The sequence below is a fragment of the Conger conger genome, chromosome 16 (genome assembly GCF_963514075.1).
Source record: "Conger conger chromosome 16, fConCon1.1, whole genome shotgun sequence".
NCBI lineage: Eukaryota > Metazoa > Chordata > Actinopteri > Anguilliformes > Congridae > Conger > Conger conger.
The window spans coordinates 34,239,471-34,265,662 of NC_083775.1; the positions used below are offsets into that span (position 1 = coordinate 34,239,471).

The 26,192-nt window shown below is 43.0% G+C and overlaps 1 protein-coding gene across 1 annotated transcript in view; it reads left to right on the forward strand.

Moving 5' to 3' along the window:
* The window catches only part of si:dkeyp-72e1.9 (syntaxin-binding protein 4), a 35,154-nt gene extending 11,658 nt beyond the window's left edge, over positions 1–23,496 (forward strand). The window contains exons 6-20 of the mRNA XM_061223351.1: positions 3,275–3,336; positions 5,242–5,371; positions 5,746–5,887; positions 7,563–7,669; positions 7,827–7,968; positions 8,267–8,339; positions 16,077–16,168; positions 18,959–19,055; positions 19,253–19,380; positions 20,622–20,714; positions 21,225–21,290; positions 21,458–21,646; positions 21,876–21,992; positions 23,159–23,208; positions 23,355–23,496. Coding sequence (XP_061079335.1) covers positions 3,275–3,336; positions 5,242–5,371; positions 5,746–5,887; positions 7,563–7,669; positions 7,827–7,968; positions 8,267–8,339; positions 16,077–16,168; positions 18,959–19,055; positions 19,253–19,380; positions 20,622–20,714; positions 21,225–21,290; positions 21,458–21,646; positions 21,876–21,992; positions 23,159–23,208; positions 23,355–23,496 — 1,630 coding nt within the window. The remainder of the gene's footprint in view (positions 1–3,274; positions 3,337–5,241; positions 5,372–5,745; positions 5,888–7,562; positions 7,670–7,826; positions 7,969–8,266; positions 8,340–16,076; positions 16,169–18,958; positions 19,056–19,252; positions 19,381–20,621; positions 20,715–21,224; positions 21,291–21,457; positions 21,647–21,875; positions 21,993–23,158; positions 23,209–23,354) is intronic.
* The last annotated feature ends 2,696 nt before the right edge of the window (positions 23,497–26,192 follow it).

Genomic DNA, 26,192 nt, shown 5'->3' on the forward strand with positions numbered 1-26,192 from the left:
AGCGATGGTTCTGTCCCGCCTGGACTACTGCAATTCCCTCTTGGCTGGCCTCCCAGCGTCCGCCATCAGACCCCTCCAACTCATCCAGAATGCAGCAGCTCGTCTGGTCTTCAACCTTCCCAAATACTTACACGTCACCCCCCTGCTTACTTCCCTCCACTGGCTGCCTGTCATGGCTCGCATCAAATTCAAAACATTGGTGCTAGCCTTCCAAGCAGTTAAAGGGTCTTCCCCAGCTTATCTACAAAAAATCATCAGACCCTACACCCCTGCCAGACCTCTTCGTTCAGCCTCCACAGGCCGCTTGGCACCTCCCCCTCTCCGAACCTCCACCTCACGCTCACGACTACTGTCTGTTCTGGCTCCACGGTGGTGGAACGAACTCCCCGTTGAGGTCAGAACTGTAGAATCTCTCCCCACCTTCAAGTGCAAGCTGAAGACACACCTCTTCAAGCAGCACCTCTCCCCATCCCTCCCTACCTCCCTGTGAACCTTAATTGTTGTCTCTGTGATGTGCTTTGTGTATCGGTATTTTTAGTTGGCTAGGTAAGCAGTGTTTGGATAGTTCACTTTGGTCACTTTTGCTCTGTTTGTTTGTTTATTTGTTCTCAAAAAACTAAAAAAAAAAGGCCCTCGTCCTTATCTTTGTTGTACAGGTAGCAGTTGAAATTGTACTTCCCTCTAGGGGGAACTTTCAGTGAACTTATCCCTGGTTATGGGTATGCACTTTTTTGTACGTCGCTCTGGATAAGAGCGTCTGCCAAATGCCAATAATGTAATGTAATGTAAATAATATAATAAAATATTTTAATATATTATTTATTATCATGTAACAATAATTATTATATCTAAACATAAATTCTAAATGTAAATGTAAATAAAATGTCACTGCTGAATATGAATGTAATGTTAAATATGACTGCGAAATAGAAATTTAAATATAAATAAAAGCTGGGGAAATAATGTGATCTAGATATCAATCAACCACACAGGGGTTAGCACGTGAACGTATTTGTACTCATGTTGGCTGTGTGTGGGGGGGCCTCTGAGATACTGACAGCTTTAGTCTGCTTCGAAGAAAGCACCAAGGCTACTTTTTAGCCTTGGTGGACTGAACTCCAATGCTTGAACCCCCGCTAGTTACCTATTTGACAGAAAATGGAACAGATTCTAAATTGGCATAAAAGCCCATTTTCGTTCAGATCATCACACGTACACTCAGTGATAACTGACACCAGCTTTAATTGGCCAATCATGTGGCAATAACTAAATTCATAAAAGCATGCAGACATGGTCAAGAGGTTCAGCTGTTTTTCAGACCAAATGTGAGAATGGGGAAGAAATGTGATCTAAGTGACTTTGACCATGGAATGATTGTTGGTGGCAGACAGGGCGGTTTGAGTATCTCAGAAACCGCTGATCCCCTGGGATTTTCACGCACAATAGTCTAGAGTTTGCGGAGAATGGTGTGAAAAGCAAAAAACATCCAGTGAGCAGCAGTTCTGCGGAAAAAAACGTGTGTTTAATGAGAGGTCAGAGGAGAATAGCCATACTGGGTAAAGCTGACAGGTAGGTGACAGTAACGCAAATAACCACACATTACAACAGTGGTGTGCAGGAAAGCATCTCTGAACACACAGCGCACAGCAGAAGCGCTAAAATACCTAATAAATACCTAATAAATACCTAATGAGCTCTCTGAGCGTATATGGCAGTGACATGTGGCTTGGTGCTGCCCAGCTGATGGCAGACTGGTTTACTCTGGCTGTGCGTGACTGGGGCATTATCAGTGGTGGAGTATTTATAGATGTAAGTCTAGACAATCATAGACTGCGCTGTACCGTAGGCCGTGGTGTGCTGAGTAGTCGAGTAGTAGACACCACTGACTGCGTATCCAGGAGCACCAACGAGAAACCACCCCTGGGCCTGTTAGCGACTGCTGATATTGGCCAGTTAAGAGGAAACGATGAATGAGCACGTGAGACCTTTTAATGTTGGGCGGGATAAGCGCGGACGCGGGGCTAAGCCCGCCGCTGATGAGATGGGTCACGTGCTCGAGTAATCCCCCCTCGTCTTTAGCCAGAGCGAGCACAGGGGGATTACATCCGCCGCGCGGCCCTCTCTGCGAGCTGCAGGGTGCCGGCCAGCCTGGAGGACCGGTCCCTTCCGCCTCATCGTCCGGCGGGGGGGGGGGGGGGGGGGTTCGGGGACTCCTCCCGCCCCTCCGGAAGCGCTGTGGGCCCAGCGCTAAGCGCTAAGGCTCTTAGCCCTCGTTCTCACCAACCCAACACTGCCTACGTCACTAAACCTTGTGCGACCTCAGGGTTTTTTAATCTCAATAGGGAACCTGGGCTGCTAAAAAAAAGAGGTTTTTTTGTAGGGCAATATATGCTATAAGGTCGTATACAGTGCCCTCCGTAACGTTTGGGACAAAGATCCATTGTTTATCTATTTGCCTCTGTCATGTTTAGTATTATGTTACATATCATTTGCCATTGTGCTGCTGCCAGATAGGCCAGAGTACATATCTGACTGTCTGATAGGCCTCTCTGAACAGAAGTATGTACAAATGGTAAATGCCTGCATTTATATAGCGCCTTTATCCATAGCGCTGTGCAATTGATGCTTCTCCATTCACTCATTCATACACACACTCACATAGCAACGGCGATTGGCTGCCATGCAGGGCACCAACCAGCTCTTCAGGAGCATTTGGGGATTAGGTGTCTTGCTCAGGGACACTTCGACACACCCAGGGCGGGATTGAACCGGCAACCCTCCGACACCCATAATGTGCCGAACAACAGCTCCAGGTACAGCTGGGGTGGGCGGGGGTCTCATTTCATGATGCTCGATTGCTGAGTTAGCAGGATAACGGCGCTGAGTAAGACCCGGAACTCTTTTTACAGTATTTTTACAGTCTCTGGGTTTAACTGTAATCCGTCCATAATCCTGCTTTGTGAAACAAGGGGCCAAGTATGATTATTGGAGAATTTAAAGTCAGGCCGATGGTTACAAAATGAGGATCGCCCATTTAAAGGCAACTGTAATGTAACAATTCCAATTATTCATATTATTTTCATTCGCACAAGTAGAAACGGCACCAAAATATCTTATATCCTCAAGGTTCTATTGTGTGTACATACTGTAGCAAATATGTGTATATATTTTACAGTCTCACCTAATAGCAGTTGGCTGAATTCAGTGAGTGTGGAAAGGGAGTTGAAATGGACAGCAGCATTCACTCAGTTTTTATTCTTTTGTTTGAATAAAGGAGAGAATTTGCAGAGCTGTTGGAGAAATGTGGATCCACCAGGAGCTCTCCCACCCAGCATGGTATGTGTATTATAATTTTATTTTATTATTTAATTGTATTGTTTTATTTTATTATTTTATTTTATTTTAAATCCAGGGATTTTCATGGCACACAGTTCTTCTAATGCCATTTTTCTAGGATTGTATGTATTCCCGCCGCATGCAGTATGTAAATGATTAGTTAATAACCACAAGTGTGTCTTCAAGCAGGGATGTGAATACAAATACATTTCCGTATGACGAAGATCTTTAATCCTTTAAAGTCAGCAGTCTGACTAAATCAGCCTTTTAAAATACCTTTTGACAGCACAATTGTCTGTTATGTAATTGTGAACATCTGCTTCTTCTGCATGAAGGACTGCTGCTTTGAGCGGTCCTATTACAAAAGCGTGCAGGAGCATATTATTTCCATGCATATGAATTCACTCAGCTTATTTTTCAAGCATTTACATATGATGCCTTCACTCTCAGGTTAATATGATGTGATTATAAACTGAACACAGTGTAGTGATTGCATAATTCCTCTAGTATTAATGTAACAGTAAACTATATTAGAGGGCACCAAAACCTTGCTCTCGCCTGACCCTTGGGATATAACTCAGTTTCTATTCAAATAACAGTGAGTTCAGCATTTCACATATTTCAGATAAATACCATTCATTTTGTGGAATATTTTAGTGTTAAACATATGGCTTGCTTTGCAAGTGTCAGTGCTGCTGGCTAAATAATAATTTAAAAAAATGATCAGCCAGCTGTCTGATAGCATCTACAATGCTTTCCTCAGTGTCTTCAAATTAGCCTTTTGGCTGACTTTAAATAAGGAAGTAAGAAGAAATTGTGTATTGTTCTGGAAGAAATGTGAAAAATAATATGCATAAACATAACAAGTGCAAACATAAAATAGGCGCTAATTAGATGTTTTTAATAATAACACCTCGTAATAAGAGCATTTCTATTAGGCACTCCAAAAGTGAGACCACGACGTAAGCTCCTTAGTTAACAAAGTCTTTATTTTCTCAATGCAGGTTGAACAAGCGAAGGTCAGAAGCTGGCAAACAGATACAGCAGGGATAAGGCAGTTTGTAATAGATAGTCCAGGCAATGGGTCAGATTTCCAGCAAACAGATATATCAATGGTAATCCAAAGAGTAGTAGTGGTCACAGGCGATGGGTTGAAAACAAATGGCGAATCAGACAAAAACACAATACAGAATGCAATACATGCAACACAAGAAACCTAACAATTTCAGAATTTTGAATTATATTGCAAGCTTATGCATCACCATCCACAGATTAAAATGCTCAAGCTTACTCTACATTTCTAAAATCAGCTTTTCTCCTCATTTGGAAGTTTGAACTTGAAAATAATATTTCCGGTTTTAGACTCTTAAGGAGGGCGGCACGGATGGTGCAGTGGGTAGCACTGCCACCTCACAGCAAGGAGGTCCTGAGTTCGAATCCCCATCGGCCGGGGCCTCTCTGTGTGGAGTTAGCATGTTCTCCCCATGTTTGCATGGGTTTCCTCCCACAGTCCAAAGACATGCATGTTAGGCTGATTGGAGAGTATAAATTGCTAGTAGGTATGAGTGTGTGAGTGAATGGTGTGTGTGCCCTGTGATGGACTGGTGACCTGTTCAGGGTGTATTCCTGCCTTTCGCCCAATGTATGCTGGGATAGGCTCCAGCCCCCCCGCGACCCTGTTCAGGAAAAGCGGGTTAGGATAATGAATGAATGAATGACTCTTAAGGACTCCAACTTCATGAACTAATATCTTGTTATGTTGCCCCTTGGTGCCCTAAATCTCAAAAGTGTGATGCCCATTAGTTGAGAAGTAAATATATGAAATTGATGTTTCAAACTAGTGTGTCTTTTTCTTTGATTTTTATGTGGATAACTTTTTTTCTCAACAAATTGTTTATTGTCCAGAAAAAACAGGCAGGTGTGTGGACAGCACATCATCCGCATCTTCGTCCAGGTCCCAGAGTCCCCTGCTGCTGAGTCCCGCTGGCCCTCAGGGTGCCTGCAATGGCAAGGGGCCTTTACTGCGCTCTCTCAGGTAGGAACCAAAATGGCAGCAAGTCACTCAGCCTCTGAGCAGTGCAGCAGGAGAGGCACTGTACACCACGTCCCTCTCACATGTGTATGTGTTCATCAGTCACCCAAAGGAGGGGGTCATGGTGATGATGATGGGGATGATGATGATGATGGTGATGATGATGTGCATAATCTGTGTATGTGCTTATAGTCACCAGGGGGAGGAGGTGATGATGATGATGATGATGATGGTCATGGTGGATAATAATGATGATGATGATGATGATGATGATGATGTGTGTATGTGCTTACAGTCACTCAGGGGAGGGGGTGATGGTGATGATGATGATGGTGACGGTGGATAATGATGATGATGATGTGTGTATATGCTTACAGTCACCCAGGGGAGGGCGTGATTCAGCTCATCTCAGTGGCTCACTCCTGCAGCCTGGGCATCACCATCGGCGGAGGCTCCAACCGGCCCGACGGCCCTGCCATCTTCATCCAGGAAGTGCTGTCTGGCGGTGACTGCCACAGGGTGGGAGACACTGCCACAACATTCACGCACACACACATACACACACATACTGTATACACACATAAATGCGGCACAGGCTTACACACACACACACACACACACACACACACGTTCAGACATGCTTCTTGGCACGTACAGGCACATGGGCATTCATTCTTCCATGCAGGGACACATTCATTATGCCACCATGGCTAAAAAGGACTTGCACAGGGATTTTACCCCTTTGAGTGAAGAGTGATGGTGGGGAGCTTCATCTACCTGCAGGCACTGGGGAGAAGCAGGGAGGCAGCAAATACAATGTGTCAGTGTCTCCGGAGGGTTGAGACAGACAGCCAAACACATGCACCAATCAGCACAATGGAAAAGAATGTCCTGCCCTAGCATTAGTGGGTGGTGTCGCCATTGTTTTTCACTGACCCACCAATGAAAACAGTCCTGCTGATTTTCTATTGAGAGCAAAGGCCTTTGGTTCAGATGAGACAGCCAATGACGGAATATGGCAGTTCTATGACGTGTGAGCTACATGGAGCTCCATTCCCCGAACACTACGTCACATCAAATCAAGGTCAGGATTTTGAGCTAGAATTAGAACCCTTGCATGATGAGATTTAGCTCAAAATCTGTGGTTTGCGCGTCAGTCTAATTTTAAGAGGTTTTGTACAGTATGTGCTAAGTGCAGAATCCTAGTTCTCACAGAAACTTCAACAGTTGTTGATTATTTTGACAGACCAAATAAGCAGGTCTCTATATTCATCGTGATTTTCAGTCTGGGCTGCTCTGTCATTGACGGTACACAAAAGGGATGTCACTCAGCTGATGTTCCAAACAAGAGTTTAAGCAATGCTGTCACACAGCCAGAGGTGGAAAGTCCAGGGGTCAGAAAGTAAACACATCACGAAATACGCTACAGCTACTGAAATTAGTCAATATAAACATATAGCACTTTCGATTGAGCAGAAGAGTCTAGCTAGCACGCTACTGTAGTTTCATTTGCATGTAACGTACTATCTGTGACCAGGCAAAAACTAGTAAAAGTGTTGAACTCTAGGGCGCTCGATTACGCCCCCTGGGGAATTCTGCCCCAGGAAAAGTTAATGGATATTAACTTTTATAAAAATATTGTTCTGAGACAAGGGGCAAGCACATGAACACACTCACATACCACCAGGAAGTAGACGTGGACCAGCAAACTTTTCAGCACAGTTCACACCACGGGCAGGAAAGCAACGGAGAACAAAGAAAATGCCATTTCTTTTGGAGCTTAAATACACTCACTGAGCACTTTAATAGGTATTTATTTTTTAGACTACATACTCGTACATACTGTATGCAAATTCATACACCACATCAGATAACTGATTGAGATATAAATACTTCTGACATGCCTATGCTAGCTAGCTAGGTTGCCATTAGCCAGAAGGCTGAAGTTGGAATAAATAACACGGATTGAGGCGATGTCAATCTGGTTGATTTTTCGGCGAACAGGAGAACAACATGTTCATGTAGCTAGTAGTGCTGTATGCCAAACTGCAGAACTCTCTGTTCAGGCCCAGTCATCACAAAGAAACCCAACCGCTCCATTCCTCACTGTCTCCTTTGCATACCTATGTTAAAACAACATTCAGTTTTTAGGCGAAATTTCTGTTCATACGTAGCTCCCACATGTCTTCGCCAGGATGGACGACTGCGACCAGGAGATCAGCTTATTGCCATCAACAAGGAGTCCCTTATCGGAATGACCCACGAAGAGGCCAAAAACCTGATCCACAAAGTCAAATTCAGGTACTTGTCCGCTCACTCTTACACAGAATGCGGCGATTTCCACGCAGTGCATGGGACGCCTCGCCCGACGCCTCCATATTTGATGTTATTTTCAAATCCTTCATTTTGAAACTGCGGCTGATCCCCTGGGTCCTTCCCTGTGTCCTTGTCCTTCAAGCCCAGAGGGGATGATGGAGATCGCGTTCATCCCCGGAAAAGCCCCCTTTCCCAGCAGCACCTCGTTACACAACGGAGTACACAGAGGATTGGGCAACGGCTACAGCTCCAGTCGTCTGAAAGTGCATGTCCGGCCACCCGAGGTGAGCGCCTCTAATAATAATAATAATAATTTTGCTATTTAGCGTACCCTTTTATCCAAAGCTACTTACAGTTGATTAGGCTAAGCAGGGGACAATTCCAGCCTGGAGCAATGCAGGGTTTCGGGCCTTACTCGAGGGCCTCACAGGTGGGCGGATCTTATGGCAAAGATAACATCCTAGTTAATGAAATGAAAAGCAACCTAGGTAATGAAAGAGACATTGAATGGATAGTGGATAGTGATTATTGTGTAAATTAAAAGACGTGCTTTTGGTTAAGATCCTCTTGTCACTCCCACAGATACGTCCGGAGAGACCAGCCTCACTGCCGTCACCCTCTCCAGACTTATGTCCACCAGATATCCATGTTTCGGGTAATCTTTGTTCACCTGCATTGTTTATCCTCATGTTAAATACAGTAGGCATGTTCCTTATCAAGTACTACAGTATAATGGACTGTAAATGTAACTCTCCTGGCCAATGAGCAGAACCGTAACTGCAGCTAAACACAGAAGATGCACATTGTCACGGACTAGCGCCGCGAACTGAGCACCTTATTAGGTATTCATTAGACTTTTTCTTTTGACTTATTGGTCTTCTGCTGCTGTAGCCTATCTACTTAGATATTTTGTGTTCAGAGATACTCTGTTGCATACCACTGTTGTAATGTGTGGTTACTGTCACCTTCCTGTCAGCTTTGACCAGTCTGGCCCTTCTCCTCTGACGCATGTTTGTTGTTAATGAGAGACTGCTGCTCAATAGATGTCGTTTTGTTTTCCTCACCATTCTCTGCAACTCCAACTCTAGAGACTGTTGTGCGTTAAAATACCAGAAGATCAGCAGTTTCTGAAATACTCATTCCATCCTGTCTGCCACCAACAATCACTCCATGGTCAAAGTCACTTCAAAATCACATTGTTTCCCCATTCTGACATTTGTCTGAAAAACAGCTGAACCCCTTGACCATGTCTGCATGCTTTTATGCATTTAGTTGCTGCCAGGTGATTGGCTGATTAAATATTTGCATTAATAAGGTACATATATACCTAATAAAGTCCTCAATGAGTGTAGCAACTTAACTTTTAACCCTCCTGTTATGTTCAACTTTAGGGAACAGCAATAATGTTCCCGGGTCAAATTGAAAGTAGTTTAAAAATATATATTTCTCCATAAACATTATCTTTAGCTCAATTAATATCAATTTAATTAATATTTAGTGTAATCAAGTTTTTAACCTCTTACAGATCATGGTTTGCTGATGAGAATCAATTCGTTTTCCATTAAAAAAATTATTTTCAAACAGTTTTTTTTCTGTGCACTGGCAAAAATGTGTCATTCACCACATTTACTTCAACACTTACTTTTTCCAATTTTTTAAAATAGTTTCTATTATGGGGGCATGTTGATTAATTCAAACAACACATCTCTTCTGTTTGGTGTCAAACTGACCCTTTACATTCAAATATATATGTTGAAACTACATTTAATTTTTAACAATGTTTACAATGTTCCCAACAGGAAACCTAAACAAGAAGGAGAGAACATTTTGTGTGTGTGTGTGTGTGTGTGTGTCTATGAAGCACATGAGTGGCAGTAGGTCACCACATGTTTTGTGCAAATACATTTTTTGCACTTGAAGCATGGTGCTCCTCCAATAGGCTTACCAGTGTAAACCTGCATGTTCAATGCATAGCTTGAACAAGCTGCCCATATCTTTATGCCATATTTTGCTGGCTTTGAAGGCATGTATTGCCTAAAGGGGCAGCGACCTCTGAATGCCACCAGGCTTTCATCCACGGTGACATTAGGACCTGGGTTGTGGTGTAGTGGCAGCCGCTCTACCCACTTGTCCCACACTGTCCTAATAGCTGCCAGCTTATCTCTCTCCCGTCTGCCAGCTCTTTTCTCACGATTATCAAACCTGATGACCCTTGAGAAAATATGTAAGGTCTCCAAAGACATGGTGGCTCAGAATATGGCCCTGCCTGTCTCTGCATCCCACAAGCTGGCTGTTGATTCACGTTTGGACTTATAAACCCCAGCCAGGATGAGAAGCCCCAAATAAGCATGTAGATGCTTATTGTCCAGTTCTCTCCACTCCTGCCCAAAAACACGCCTCCCTTCCAAATTTCTAGAACAATTTTCTGGATTGAATCAGGAATGACCAACTCAAAAGCAGATTTTATATCCGTGACACAAGTTACTGCCATCGTAGTGGGCCCTGGGGCTGCCTTTATTATGTTTGCAGCTGATGTTGTCCCTGATGCCTGTTCAGGGATGAGAACCATTCTATTTGACCATTTTTTGATATGGATGTCTTTCTTGGAGTTGACGGGTGTGGGACATTACCCTCCTCATCTGAAAATTCATCATCATGATCAGAATTGATCTCAAGATCATCTTCACCTTCAGAAACTTCCTCCTCTACTTCACTATCCTGACCAAAGATGTGTTCCAGAGCCTCCTGGGCTGTCATATTGAGCCTCTCTTCTGCTCATATTGCTCATCTTTTCAACCTCTGAGAGGTTGTTTACGTGTGTTTGTGTGTGTGGTTGGGTTGTATCTGATATTGGAAAAGAAAACAAATCACTTTAAATTTGATAATTTTAGCCTTTGTATCCTCCATTATCACTGCCGGGTCAAATTGACCCGAACAGTATATGTGAAATATAAACATGCTGGGGGGGGGGTTGCAAACAGGTTAAATGACTTTTTTTTGTATTTTTCCTGGATTTTTAAACTTTGAAACGGGTCAGTTTGACCCGCAACATAACAGGAGGGTTGTGTTCTGAGGCTGTGTTCTCCTGCAGTGTCTGTGTTCTGGGACTCTGTTCTATTACAGTGTCTGTGCACTGTGGCTCTGTTCTATTGCAGTGTCTGTGTTCTGGGACTCTGTTCTATTACAGTGTCTGTGCTCTGTGGCTCTGTTCTATTACAGTGTCTGTGTTCTGAGACTATGTTCTATTACAGTGTCTGTGTTCTCTGGCTCTGTTCTACTCCAGGGTCTGTGTTCAGAGACTCCGTTCTACTGCAGTGTCTGTGTTCCGAGACACTGTTCTACTACAGTGTCTGTGTTTTGAGGCTGTGTTCTGCTACAGTGTCGTTTCTCAGTGTCTGAGATTCTCTGTTCTGCTGCAATGTCTGGTTCTGATGTATTACATAACTGGCTCATTCTGTGCCCTCATATCCATGTCTATCACAGTCAAAATGAAGTCACAGGAAATTAACGGGCACAGTGGAAAAGGGGTTCCTTGTAAATGTCAATAATTTCTCTGAAAAATATTTGGGATTAGACAGGATGTCAAAATGTAATAAAAACCATGGCAAAAAGAGGATAATCTTTCGAGTGCCCCTAGGGTTGGGCAGAGTAGAAGGAAATGCCTGTCATGCTCTGCGCTATAGCCGTGTAAGCACAGATTAGTGCTGCTCTGTCCCTGTTTACCATACTGCTGTCCTCTCCTCTTCCATGCCAAGCTCCTCATCCTGGATGCGGGTGCTGAAAGCAACCAGCATCACACAGCAAATTATACAGATACACACATTACACTGTGCGCGGTAGCAGTGTTTTCACAATGGTCAGCTTTCCGATGTAAATCTTTTTTTTTTGAGCCTCAATATCCCTGCCGTTTCAAAACCAATCTCAGCATCATTTTGCACATAGACTGGAGTCATCATGGGTATTTTTGTACATTGCCAGTCAGGGGGGCAGACAACTCTGGAGCCCACAATGCACACAGCAGTTCTACAAAACCCCATGCGGGAAAATGTCAATCGGTAAATCTGTACAGACTGTGATATCACATTATTGGCATTATCCAGAGCGACGTACAGTTGATTAGACTAAGCAGGAGACAATCCTCCCCTTGAGCAATGCAGGGTTAAGGGCCTTGCTCAAGGGCCCAATGGCTGTGCGGATCTTATTGTGGCTACACCGGGATTAGAACCTTCAGAAGGTCTTCATCTCCAGAAGACCAGAGTTACTCAGTTCAATAGAGAGGGCCTGATTTGGGGCTAATCAGGAGTTAATCCAGATTAGATGCAAAGCAAGTTTACTGCACTTGTCTTTGAACTCTCGAACCAACTGCTGACATTAAAGTGGACTTATCATTTGGTTACGCTCCTCCGAAGATTCACCGTTAGCATTCCAGGCTGCTAAGAGGACTGCCCCACCTTTTATCCAGACTTTAATAACACCCCAGCAAGACCACTCCAGTCTGGCAGCTCTGGATGCCCTGTGGTCAGGCTGCACAGTCATGCCTGTTCTCTGTTCTGGTTCCTCAGTGGTGAATTGACCTGCCTATCACTGTCTGAATAGTGGAATCCCTTCCCATATTTCGACACAGGCTGAAAACACACCTTTGCAGACGGTACCTCAGTCCTCCCTCCTGATTTACCCTTCCCCTCCTCCATATCCCTCTTTTATTATCAGGTCCGTAGAACAAGCAACCCAGATGCAAGACCATGGCGTAGATTTTATAACAAAGTCTTTATTATAAAATATGCTGGTCAGACAGGCGATGGTCAAGAGCCGGCAAACAGATTGAGTGGGGATTTGTGATACAAATTCCAGGCAATAGGTCAAAACTCCAGCAAACAGGTATAACAAGGATAATACAAATCGTAATCGTGGTCACAGGCAAAGGGTTGGTAACTAACAGGCTAAGCAGACAGAAACAGAATCCGAAAACAAAAGTCAAGGTACAAAAGCAGGTTCATAAACAAAACAAAACGTGGAAGTCGGGGTAAAACAGAGAACGATCAGAAATAAACGCTGGAGCATATAGTCTGGACACATAACAATCTGGCAACGAACTGGACAAACAAAGGAATTTAAATAACACAGGCAACGAGAGGGAATGGTAATCGGGTGTGGGAAACAATCAGGAAGTGAAACAGGTGAAATTAAATGAATGAAGTGAGTGAACTGACAGGGTGGTTACAGAGTGCAGGGTGTGTTACAGAGTGCAGGGTGTGTTACGGAGTGCAGGGTGTGTTACAAAGTGCAGGGTGTGTTACAGAGTGCAGGGTGTGTTACGGAGTGCAGGGTGTGTTACGGAGTGCAGGGTGTGTTACAAAGTGCAGGGTGTGTTACAGAGTGCAGGGTGTGTTATGGAGTGCAGGGTGTGTTACGGAGTGCAGGGTGTGTTACGGAGTGCAGGGTGTGTTACGGAGTGCAGGGTGGTTACGGAGTGCAGGGTGTGTTACAGAGTGCAGGGTGTGCTACGGAGTGCAGGGTGTGTTACGGAGTGCAGGGTGGTTACGGAGTGCAGGGTGTGTTACAGAGTACAGGGTGGTTACGGAGTGCAGGGTGTGCTACGGAGGTAACAAAAACAGGGAAACGCTAAGAACTAATTGCACGCACTATGACTACTGCTAAAGTTTATGACTGCGCTACAAGCCATTTCTGGATTTTCACTTGTTGAGGAACTTATGCATTTCTTGTTTGTCACTTTAGATTAAAAGCATCTGCTAATTGACTAAAATATTAAATGTAATATACCACTTTCCACATGACCCCCAGCAACAGGATGTCCTGCACTAGGCTGGTGAGTGTGGAGCTTTTGGTTAGCCTCAGTGCAAAATGGCACGCTTCCACATTTGTTAGGTAAACATGTCCATGGGATGTGATGATTCACATCAATACTATCCAACTGTGGAGAAGATACTAGTCTCATACTGTGGAGAACATGTCAACCTCACACTTTTGAGAACTCCTAACAGTAGAACCAAACCCTTGCGTTTGAAAATCACACGTACGTTTTGCAAAATTGCAGCTGACACAAGCAGTAGTACCTGCTGAAAACACATAAAGAGCACAGAGAATACAATGCACTGAAGTGTAATTCTACAGAAACATCTTAATTAGGAGATGCACTTCAAGGTATACTTCATTCTATTGACAAATGTTCAGGAGGTCAAAGGGAAATTAAATGACAGTGAACCGTGCTACTTGACCAGAAGGAGAGGGACTAGAATAAGTGTCTGGTTGGTAGGTACATCTATGGTTTAAGGTATTTGCTGAAATCTTGACGTAATGTTTCCATTGTATTGTAAACGGGTGTTTGTTGCCGGATGCCAGTGATTGTTTTCCAGATATTAGTCTGACCCTCAGGTGTTGCCAGGGAAACGGCACCTTTCTTGCTAATTGCCTTGATTGCAATTGACCTCTGGTGGCTGCGATCTGAGACGATCTGAGCCCACTGCACCACCTGCTCTCTGCTCAGATTAAAAAGCGCCCTGCTGTGTCCACCCCATGGTATTATGCAGAGAGCACCATGGGCCGGGGATGGAGCAGCAAATCCCCCTGACCTCCCCATCCCCGGCCCCACCTCCACCCTGGCCCCGGCCCCAGACAGGATGAATCAGTGCGCTGTCCAATGGAGGAGGCAGTATTTTTGGACGTTTTGTGAATAATTCATGAGCACATGTTGAGTCCAGTGGCTCTGAAGTGCAAAGCACAAAGACAAAAATAAAAATGCAAAAGCAAGAACTTGCCGTGCTGACGTGCAAAGGCACCGAAGGGCAAAACACAAAAGCAAAAAGGAAACACAAAAGGAAAAACTTGCGGCTCTGAAATGCAAAATGCAAACTTTCAGAAAGAAAACCCCAAAACAACCCAAGTGAAAATCACAAACATAGGCGAAATAAACACCTCTGAAGTGCGACGTACAAATGGAAAAAGGTGCTTTAATTGCTAATCCATTCCCTTACTCCCGATATTGCACTCACTGTCGCTCTCCTCTTACTCATCAATTCCACAGAAAAAGCATCTTTTGCATTTCACACAGTTGTCTTTATGTATTGCCATCATGTAGTCTATTCAGAGTACATTCAAAGTCTCCATTTCACTAAATAACTGAAAATATCTATGTGGAGTTATCAACAAAAACCTTTCATTTCTATAACTGTAGTACAGCATCTACAATTATTAATCCCCGCCTAGTCTTTTTCATCTTCATCAAACAATTGCAATGAATTAGTATTGTTTGATTATATGTGCAAATTAAATTTTGATAGCTCCTGATTTAGCAGTTTGCATCAAATCATCGGCCATTCAGTTGCTGAATAGCATATTAGACCTGAGAAACACATTCGCACCTGAGTTCCAGTACCTACTGCCTATTGGCTGGCAGGGGATGAAATTGGAACATAAATAAATGGAGTATTTTTTTGAATTTCAAAACTGGGGGTATTTTAAGCCCAAATATTTCGGAAAAGTTAAATTGGAAGGAGTATTGCATTGGCAGTGTTGTCCAGTGTTTCTCTGGCCTTTCTAGCGTTATATTGATTTAATTTAATACATTAACTTGTTACATTTTAAATGTTAAATGCTAACTTAAAGTTCAACTGTTCAATTTACTAATATAAGCATATTTAGCAATGAAAAATTTACAATTTACAAAAATGTTAATGTCCATATTTTAAATTCAGGAAATATAATACAGAACCAAACAGAAAGCTGGTGGTGCCAAATCCTCAAGTCTGTAGCAAATGAAGCCACTTTTCTGTGTTTGTACACAATACTTGCTCTTCAGAGGTGCTCATGTTTGTACAGTATGTGCCTTGGACTTCAGAGGGGCTCGTTTACATATGTGTCTTGCACTTGAAAGGTGATTTTCACTTCAGAGCTGCATGTTTTCGTGTTTTGTGAATTGAACTTTGTCAGATCTTTTAGCCTACATGTTTTTGTGTTTGTGGTTTTGAGTGAGGCTTTCTCACCGGAAATCCTTCCAAAAGGCCGTAAAGACCTTAAAGACCGTAAACACCTTCAATAGTGTTTTATAAGACAGGCTGTTTTTATTATCACCCAAGATAAGCTAGGGTAAGGTTGCTATGAATTATTCATGAAGCTTTCAAAGTAATCATATTCAGAAAATTATTTGAGCACAGAGCAGTGGTAGCTAATGGGTAGTACATTGTTCTATGTAGGCTGTGACGGCCGTTCAGTCGCATTGGTTTGTTTCTCGTTTAACCTTCCTTGCAGAGCCTGTATTTAGCTTACTTGTTGCACACAAGATACTTCACTCAAGGGAAGGGAAGGGAATGAGTTAAAGTGGATCTGAACGTAACCCAAGTGACTGAATAATACTCTGTCTCCTCTGATTTTCCAGGGTCCACTAGCTCACAGAAGACAGCACCAGCAGCCAAACCTAAGATCTCCCTGGACCCACACATCCGCCTCAAATCAGACAAAATGGATTTGGTAAGTCCATGGAAAATAGTGACTAGTCACAGGTTTACCTCAGGGTTTTGCCTCCTTCTTGGTGTTTCCTGGCCAGATGCTTCTGGGTGTTGAAAACCTACATCTGAGAAGAAGATCTAGTGCTTTTGCTTAAGACTAACCATGCCACGTTTGGGCTGTGTTGTCATGTTAAGGTCTCAAACTGAAGGGAAATGTGAATTGTGACCATGTTCAATAAAGATTTATGATGCCGTGAGACTCACTATGAAGACCTGAATACATGGATTTTGATGGACTGCTTCTCCATCTGTTATTAGGGCAGATCACTTCTTTATCATCCCCTCTCGTCATGGCAACAATCTCTAACTTCAATTCGAATAATGGACCATCTACAGTCAAGTTGATTCAGTATCTTCTAAGCTTCCAGTCTGGTGTCATTGTACTGTACACATTACATTATGTTGCATGATGCTAAAGATATGCATCTCAAACATTTGTATTGAACATGTACAGTAGCTTCCATCTTAAATGATAAGTTTTATACAGCTAGAGATTTTACTGAAACAATTCAGTGTTTGGGTTACATGAATGTGCAACTACGTGGTTATATTCCTTTATTATGTTAAATTCTCCCAGTTCTTCTGTATGTCTGATCAGCTAATCCAGCCAGTGTCTGTAATACAGGATTAGGACAGTAATGCAGTTAGAGTTTATTAAACAGACGGGGAAAAGCACTGGCAGCTGCTCTGTGAACTCCACCACTAGTGGCTTTGGGGGCCACGTAAGGCAGGTGTGCCGCAGAATTTTAGTAGCTGTTATTAATATCTCTGGTGCAAGCATCCCACCCATCCAGAACTACATCACATTACATTATTGGCATTTTGGCAGACGCTCTTATCCAGAACGACGTACAGTTGATTAGACTAAGCAGGAGACCCTCCCCTGGAGCAATGCAGGGTTAAGGGCCTTGCTCAAGGGTCCAAAGGCTGTGCGGATCTTATTGTGGCTACACCGGGATTAGAACCACCGACCTTGTGTGTCCCAGTCATTTATAAAAATCTAAATCAAATCAATATTTGGTGTGACCACCCTTTGCCTCCAAAAGACCATCAGTTCTTCTAGATATACTTGCACACAGTTTTTGAAGGAACTCGGCAGGTAGGAGCCACAGTTCTTCTGTGGATTTAGGCAGCCTCAAATGCTTCTGTCTCTTCGTGTAATCCCAGACAGACTCGATGATGTTGAGATCAGGGCTCTGTGGGGGCCATACTGTCACTTCCAGGACTCCTTGTTCTTCTTCAGCTTGAGGATAGTTCTTAATGACATTGGCTGTATGTTTAAGGTCGTTGTCCTGCTGCAGAAAGAATTTGGGGCCAATCAGATGATGGTATTGCATGATGGATAAATATCTGCCTATACTTCTCAGCATTGAGGAGACCATTAATTCTGACCAAATCCCCGACTCCATTTGCAGAAATGCAGCCCCAAACTTGCAAGGAACCTCCACCATGCTTCACTGTTGCCTGCAGACACTCATTCTTGTACCGCTCTCCAGCACTTCGGTGAACAAACTGCCTTCTGCTACAGCCAAATATTTCAAATTTTGACTCATCAGTCCAGAGAACCTGCTGCCATTTTTCTGCACCCCAGTTTCTGTGTTTTCGTTAGTTCAGTCGCTTGGCCTTGTTTCCATGTCGGAGGTATGGCTTTTTGGCCGGAATTCTTCCATGAAGACCACTTCTGACCAGACTTCTCCACACAGTAGATGGGTGTACCTGGGTCCCACTGGTTTCTGCCAATTCTGAGCTGATGGCACTGCTGGACATCTTCTGATTGTGAAGGGAAGTAAGCATGATGTGTCTTTCATCAAGTTTCCTTGGCCGACCACTGCGTCTATGGTCTTCAACGTTGCCCATTTCTTTGTGCTTCTTCAACAGAACTTGTACAGCACATCTGGAAACCACTGTCTGCCTTGAAATTTCTGCCTGGGAGAGACCTTGCTGATGCTGTATAACTACCTTCTGTCTTGTTGCTGTGCTCAGTCTTGCCATGGTTTATGACTTCTGACATTAAACTGTCTTCAGCAACCTCACCTTGGAAGCAGAGTTTGGTTGTTCCTCAGCAAGTTTTAACCCTCCTACACAGCTGTTTCTGTTTCAGTTCATGATTGTGTTTCAACCTACATATTAAATTGATGATCATTAGCTTCTGTTTGGTAAATTGGTAAATCACACACCTGACTATATGCCTACAAAATCCCTGACTTTGTGCAAATGTACCTTGAAGAATTGATGCTCGTTTGAAGGCAAAGGGTGGTCACACCAAATATTGATTTGATGTAGATTTTTCTTCTGTTTACTCACTTTGCATTTTGTTAATTGATAAAAAGAAACTATTAACATTTCTATTTTTGAAAGAATTCTTAGTTTACAGCTTTTTTTCACACCTGCCTAAAACTTTTGCACAGTACTGTTCAGTATGACTTTGATGAAGAGAGGGCTGTTGTTGCTGTGGTTACTCATTCTGACGTGTTTGGTTGTATACTGTACGGCTGTGATAAGCAGAGGGCTGTTGTTGCTGTGGTTACTCATGGTGACGTGTTTGGTTGTATACTATACGACTGTGATAAGAAGAGGGCTGTTGTTGCTATGGTTACTCATGCTGACGTGTTATACTTTATGGCTGTGATAAGCAGAGGGCTGTTGTTGCTGTGGTTACTCATGCTGACGTGTTATACTGTACGGCTGTGATAAGCAGAGGGCTGTTGTTGCTATGGTTACTCATGCTGACGGTGTGTGCCGTGTGCTGTAGGCCCTCTCTTACCTGGGCCTGGAGGTCACAGAAGAGAAGAGACGGAAGCTGAGGCAGAGTCTGACGACAGACCTGCAGGGGACCGTGGCATATGGAGGTGAGCGGGACTGGATTATCCCACCGGAATGACGTCCCACCCAAATCTGCTGCCCTTTCCTAGCCGGACCTCTGCAGGGGGTCCAGCCAGAACATGACCCCCTGTCCCATTCCTGGTGCATTGTGGGTATAGTTATACAGTACAGCTGATCAGCCCTGGGCGTCAGCCGTGGTAACCTGCCTGTGTATTTGGGACAGACTTTGTGGAAGCCGCCCGGGGGATCTATCCTGACGAGCTGGGGGAGGCAGGCCTTGCAGCCGGGCCCATCATGTTCTCCTATCATGAAGCGGCAAGTTTGATGGACACCTCTGCCTTCCACTCCCCGGTGAGTTTTCTACAGGAACACACACAGGAACATGTTGAGCTGCGGTGCTTATTAAAGCTGTTATGGCTCCATTTGGATTCCGCAGCAATCTGTCCACTTCTAAGCCCCAGCTTCTGCTGAAGTGTAGTGAGCAAAGGGGCCTGCACAGAGCCTTCAGTGGGGGTTTCTGCTGTGCAAGGAAATGTTTGGCACCCTCAACATTTTTTGTAAATAAAGTCAAACAAAGTGAAATTGGCAATAAAATGTTACTTTACTTAGTTAATCTCAGTCTAAATTAACTGTATTGTGTCCTTCCATTTCTTCCTGTTTCACAAAAGTATGAAAATGAGGTAACAAGCATTCAAAATCCCTTTGTCAGCATGGGAAAATCCACCTGTCAATTCAGAAGGGATAGATGGTAACTGACCGTCACAAGTCTGGTAATGGGTACAAAAAATAAATGTACGAATAGACATTCTGTACCTCTTAGCATTGCATGGGCATTAACAAAAACACTTAAAACATATGGAATGGTTGCAAACTTGCCAGGAAGAGGATGTAAGTGCACATTGTCCCTGGTGAGGAAGATGGTGAGGGAGGCCATAAAGAACCCAAGGATCACAGTTTAAGAATTTCATCTTGGGGTCACCAAGTCTCAAAAAGAACCATAAAATCGCACCTCCATACCAACAAACTCTTTGGAAGACAGTCCTGACTGAGCACAATAAACAAAACCTCCTGGAGTTTACCAAATGCCAAATTATGACTGGAAGAGTGCTATGGTCAGATGAGACCAAAATTGTATGTTTTTGGCCATAGACACCATCAACATGTTAGGCACTTAAAAATATCTTATTTGAAATTACTACATTTTTAGTTGACCATAACTGTATTTATCAAGGGTGCCAATAATTCTGTAGCCCACTGCACCTACTGAACCTAAAGGTTTTTGAATAGGAGCAAATTATCACAAAGATTCACCTGTTTTCAACTTCACTGGCTGACAGGGCAAACGTTTTCTGCTTGTGTCATTGTCTGTTCACTCTTGATTGGCCCATCGTCTCTGTTTTCCCTTGATTGGCCCATTGCCTCCGCTCACTTTTGATTGGTCCATTGTCTCTGCTTGCTCTTGATTGGTCCATTTTCTATGTTTGCTCTTAATTGGTCCATTGCCTCCACTCATTCTTGATTGGTCCATTGCCTCCGCTCGCTCTCGATTGGTCCATTGTCTCTGACTCTTGATCGATGATTGGCCTTTGTAGACCTTTGAGTCAGAGAGCAGCTTCAGCAGTGAGGAGTTGGAGCAGCTGCAGCCAGAAGTGGCACATCTGCAGCAGCAAATGAAAGAGTTAAAGGTGAGCAGAGCACCTGCATTCTCCCCCTGCATGGCTTTAAGGGAACTTTGCTTTCTGAAAACGCAACTCCAAGCAAAAGGATTTCATGCACAAATTATGTATATATGACCGCTTCATTTGTATTCAAGAGCAACTTTTATTTTCCATCTTTTTTTTTGTTGCGTGGTTTTCAAGTTTTGATGACTTTTACATGATAACTGCAATATAACTGGGCCATTTTCCCTCTACGAACCAATTTATCTTGTTAGATATTCATTCAGTTATATGAATCAAAATGTTATAGTTGGCCCGTGCATTAGCAGTGCTACTCTCCTGTGTAATGTCTGTATTCATGCAGAGCTATAGAAAAGCCTGATGTGGACATTACAGTTCCCCCAGCATAATGCGAGGGGCAGGGGTGTTGCAACTTAAAATGCTCTGACTCTGTGCTTGGATGATCTTTTTCCACCACTATTATAATGTATATTACTTGTATATTTGTATTAATATTTGATGTTGACACTTCACCAGACAATACTGAAGGACACAGAGCACAGCAAGAGCTCACTGGAGGTGGAGCTTCAGAAGACCACAGAGGTACGACTGATTCCAGGGAAGCATAAAACGCTGCACTTGTTCTGAACACATTAATCTGAAGCTGAATAATGGATATCTATAGAGAAAGAATATCCCATAATTTAAAAAAATGTTTTTGCATGTAATGCTGCAGTGCATGCTGGGTCTGATTCAGCTCTGTGTTGCAGAAAGCCTCGGTCACGTCTGCGGAGAACCGGACGTTGAAGAGCAAGCTGCAGGTGGCGGAGGCCTTTCAGAAGGAGAACACCAGCGCCGAGCAGGACTACGAGGAGGTCATCCAGCTGCTGGAGGCCGAGATCCAGGACCTGAAGAACCAGCTGGCTGGGAAACAGGCCAAGAGCCTGGAGGTCTCAAAAGTAGGGCTTCTACCCCTTCTTTCAGCTCTCTCTCCCTCTCTCGCTACTCCACCTTGAAGTTCACTCACTGCTCTGTTTCTCTCATCTCTTTCTTCATCTGTTCCTTTCCAGTGTTGATGTACAGTGTTTAATGGCAGTGCTATTGTATAGTGTGTGAATGGCAGTGTTATTGTACAGTGTGTAAGTGGCAGTGTAAGTTTACAGTGTGTAAGTGGCAGTGTTATTGTAGGAGGATATCACTGAGCTCAACAGAAGACTGTGCTTCATTGACTGCCAGCTGAGGAAATCAGAAGTCAGCAGGAAACACCTGGAAATGTCAAACAAAAAGCTTCTAGGTTTCGCCAAGGTAAAAGTAAACACCACTTCTAACAGGCTTACAGAAAAAATGGAGGTGCCCATGGCGACATTTCAGCATAACTAAATCACAGAAAAACAAAACCATAGCAAAATAATTTAAAGATCATTTATAACACTTACAGTGCAATGAAAAAGTAATTTGCCCCCTTCCTCTATTGTTGCCTGTTTGTCACACTGACCGGTTTCAGATATTCAGACAAAATATCATATTTTGCTCAGTGTTTACGGTTTCCTCACAATACAGGTGCGCATGCTCCTGAGCGAAGTGGGCACAACAGAAGAAAAAAAGTTTTAATATTCCGTGGGTGCTTATTTTTTAGCAATTGTAATGATCCCAACACAAGGCCTACAGCAGAGGTGTCAAAATCCAGTCCTGGATGGCCGCAGTGTCTGCTGGTTTTTGGTGTGTTTCAGCATGAGAGATATATTTCTAAGTCTTTCAATGGCTAAAGAGTCCACACACCTTGTTCTCAAGGCCTTAATTGACTGTTGGTTGAAAGGAAATCGCAAATACCAGCAGACATTGCGGCCCTCCAGGACTGGAGTTTGACACCCCTGGCCTACAGTATATAAACAAGACAATGCATTAAAACCACTGAAAAATAAATATGCTTGCTATGCTTGTTTCCGCATTTTTGTGTGCAAGTACTTGCCAGTTACCGGTGCGTGGCAAAAGACGTGGATTAATTATAGTAGTTAGAGTTGTGAAGAATTATTATTTTTCTGTCTGAACAACCCAATCTCCTGGCTTAGGTATTATGCAACTTTAGTAACTGCTAGGTTGCATTTAAAGCACACTAAATCAGATTTAGAGACTATACTAACAGGATAGAAAGAAAGCTGCAATCGAGACTAAAGCAGTTCGGTCTTGATCTTGTTCTACTTCTTCAAAATATGGAAAGTCTCAGGAAAAGCCTGTGCTAGTCTCCAACTTGAAGGCTTGCTACAGTCAACCCTATAGTTACACTTAATCTGAAAAATGTGCAATGTTTGTACCTGCATTGCCACCTAGTGGTAGAAATCCTATTGTGATGAACAGCCTTAAAACTTCCTGTTAGGAAATATGTTGTGCTGTGTGGAATGTGAGAATTAGAAATGTATTATACTTTCTTTTAATTTTTTAACTGTATAATTATTTGCATTATTCTGTTCCAGAATGTTCACAGAGTACTGTCCTCCACCACCTTATTTGGAATTGAGAGTGGGTGAGTGAGGTTTCTGATCAGTAAATTTAACATCTCATGAAACATTTGTGGTACAGATTGTTACTTGAGGATGTTCATCAGATCAGAGAAGCTGTGGTATTGATCTGTGGTGCTCTGCTGACAGGAATGTTATCCGGGTTTTACAGGAGCGCTAAAATATCTCCGGGCACGGATACTCCAGACACCCCGTCCCCTCTTCCTGACCCCACTGGACAACTGGCTGCTGAGGCCAAGGAGCTGGTGGACCAAGAGTGTTCCTTCAGTGCTGAGGAAGGTGAGGACCACTGAGACCACTCCAGCACCAACTCACTCCATAAACTACAGACCCAATTCATTACATTACATTAATGGCATTTTTGCAGACGCTCTTATCCAGAGCAACATACAGTTGATTAGACTAAGTAGGAAACAATCTTCCCTTGGAGCAATACAGGGTTAAGAGCCTTGCTCAAGGGCCCAATGGCTGTGAGGATCATATTGTGGCTACACCACGGATCGAACCACCGACCTTGCGGGTCCCAGTCATGTACCTTAACCACTACGCTACAGACCACCTTAATTTGCTACGCTACTAATTCCATTCCATTCCATGTAGCTACGCTACAGTACTACACTACAATTTGGCTAAAAAACTACAGCACCAACTCACCCCATAAACTACAGACCCAACTCAACCCAAAAACTACACCCAATTCGCCACAAAAACTACAGACCTGCCTCCCCCCATAAACTCCAGAAACTACTCAACCAAAAAATGAGACCCAATTCTCCCCAAAAACTTACAGCACCAACTTGGGTACTACAGGCCAAAGTCACCCCAAAACTACAGTATCAAATCACCCCAAAAACTACAGTATCAAATTACCCCATAAACTACAGACTAAACTTACCTCATAAACTACAGATCCAGCTCACTGCATAAACTACAGTTCAGACTTTCCCAACTCCGTTGGCCAAAAGAAAGGATTTATCTTCATAATGGAGACATTTTATTCAGTTGATGTGTTTTCCCTTCTTTTTAATGCTGTCAGGGACACTGGAGGGCTTGAACTCAGCACCAGGAGTCACAGAGTAAGTGGGTCAATGACATCATACTGCAATCAGCTTATGTTATTTACACTATTGTTTACATATTTATTCAGTGTAGAAGCTCTATTAGTGCAGCATAATGAGTAGTATTCCATGCAGTTGAGCAACTCAATGCATAAAAGCTTGCAGACATAGTCAAGGTTCAGTTGTTGTTCAGACCAAACATCAGAATACGGAAGTGATGTGATCTAAGTGACTTTGGCAGTGGAATGGTTGTTGGTGCCAGACAGGGTGGTTGGAGTATCCCAGAAACTGCAGATCTCCTGGGAGTTTCATGCACAACAGTCTCTAGAGATTACAAAGAAAGGTGCAAAACAAAAACATCCTGTTAGCAGCAGTTCTTTGATCGAAAAATTCCTTGTTAATGTAAGAGATCAGATGAGAATGGCCAGACTGGTTTAAGCTGACAGGAAGGAGATAGTAACTGAAATAACCATGCGCTACAACAGTGGTATGCTGAAGAGCATCTTTGAACACACAACACATTTAAGCGATTGAGCAACAGTTGTGTTACGTGTAAATAGCAGTACAACATCAGTTATCAGTAGAAGTGATATTTCAAATAATGTACCCAACGGTCATAGCATGCATGCTGCTTGTTCTGAGTAATTGACTCATTAATTGAAAGGGGCGTGTTCAAAATAATAGCAATGTGGAGTTTAATTGGAGAATTAATTTATTCTGTGAAAAAACAGGTGTCATTAATTGTCCTTTATTAAGGAAGAAGGGAAGCAAATGTTTCACACATTGTTATAAAATATATTTCCTTCTGAATTGCTAAGTGAAATGGGACGTTCCAAACATTGTTCAGAGGATAGGATTTTGATTAAAAACGTGATTGGAGAGGGGAAAACGTATTAAGTGCAGCAAATTATAGGATGCTCAGTTAAAATTATCTCAAATGCTTTAAAATGGCAACAGAAACCTGAAACACGCTGAAGAAAATGAGCAAGTACTGTTAAAATGGATAGAAGAATAGTCAGAATGGCAAAGATTCAGCCATTCATCAACTTCAGAAAGATCAAAGATGATCTACAATTACATGTAAGTGCTGTTACAGTCAGAAGCCGTTTGATTGAAGCTAAGCTATCAGCAGAAAGCCCCTGTAAAGCACCATTGTTGAAAAAATGGCATGTGCAGCATTGGTAAACATTTGCCAAGGAACACATCGATTGGCCCAAAGAGAAATAGTCTAACATTCTGTGTACTGATGAGAGTAAAATTGTTATTTTCGGGTTTAGTGGTCGTCGGCAGTACGTCAGACAACCCCTGGGTACTGAATTCAAGCCACAGTACACTGTGAAGACAGTGAAGCGCAAAAATGAGATATGTAATAATGGGAATGTTTTTCATACTACGGTGTTGGGTTTGTATACCAGGGATCATGGATCAGTTTGAATACATCAAAATACTTGAAGAGATTATGTTGCCGTATGCCGAAGAGGAAATGCCCCTGAAATGGGTGTTTCAACAAGACAACGACCCCAAACACACGAGTAAGCGAGGAACATCTTGGTTCCAGACAAAAAGGATTGAGGTAATGGAGTGGCCAGTTCAATCCCCCAACCTCAACCCCATTGAAAATTTGTGGGGTGACATTAAAAATGCAGTTTCTGAAGCAAAACCCAAAAATTCACAGGAACTGTGGAATGTAGTTCCTTCATCCTGGGCTGAAATACCTGTTTCTAGGTGCCAAAATTTGGTTGACTCAATGCAAGACAGAAGCGCCACAGTCAAACAATGGTTATGCAATTAAATATTAGTTCAGTAATTCAAATTGAAGTTAAATCTTGAAAAATTTCTTCAGTTTATACAGTAATATTTGAGTTTGAAGAGAAAAATGTCGACCCTGTCATTTTTTTGAACATATTAATATTCGTTTTCTTTGCTTCCTA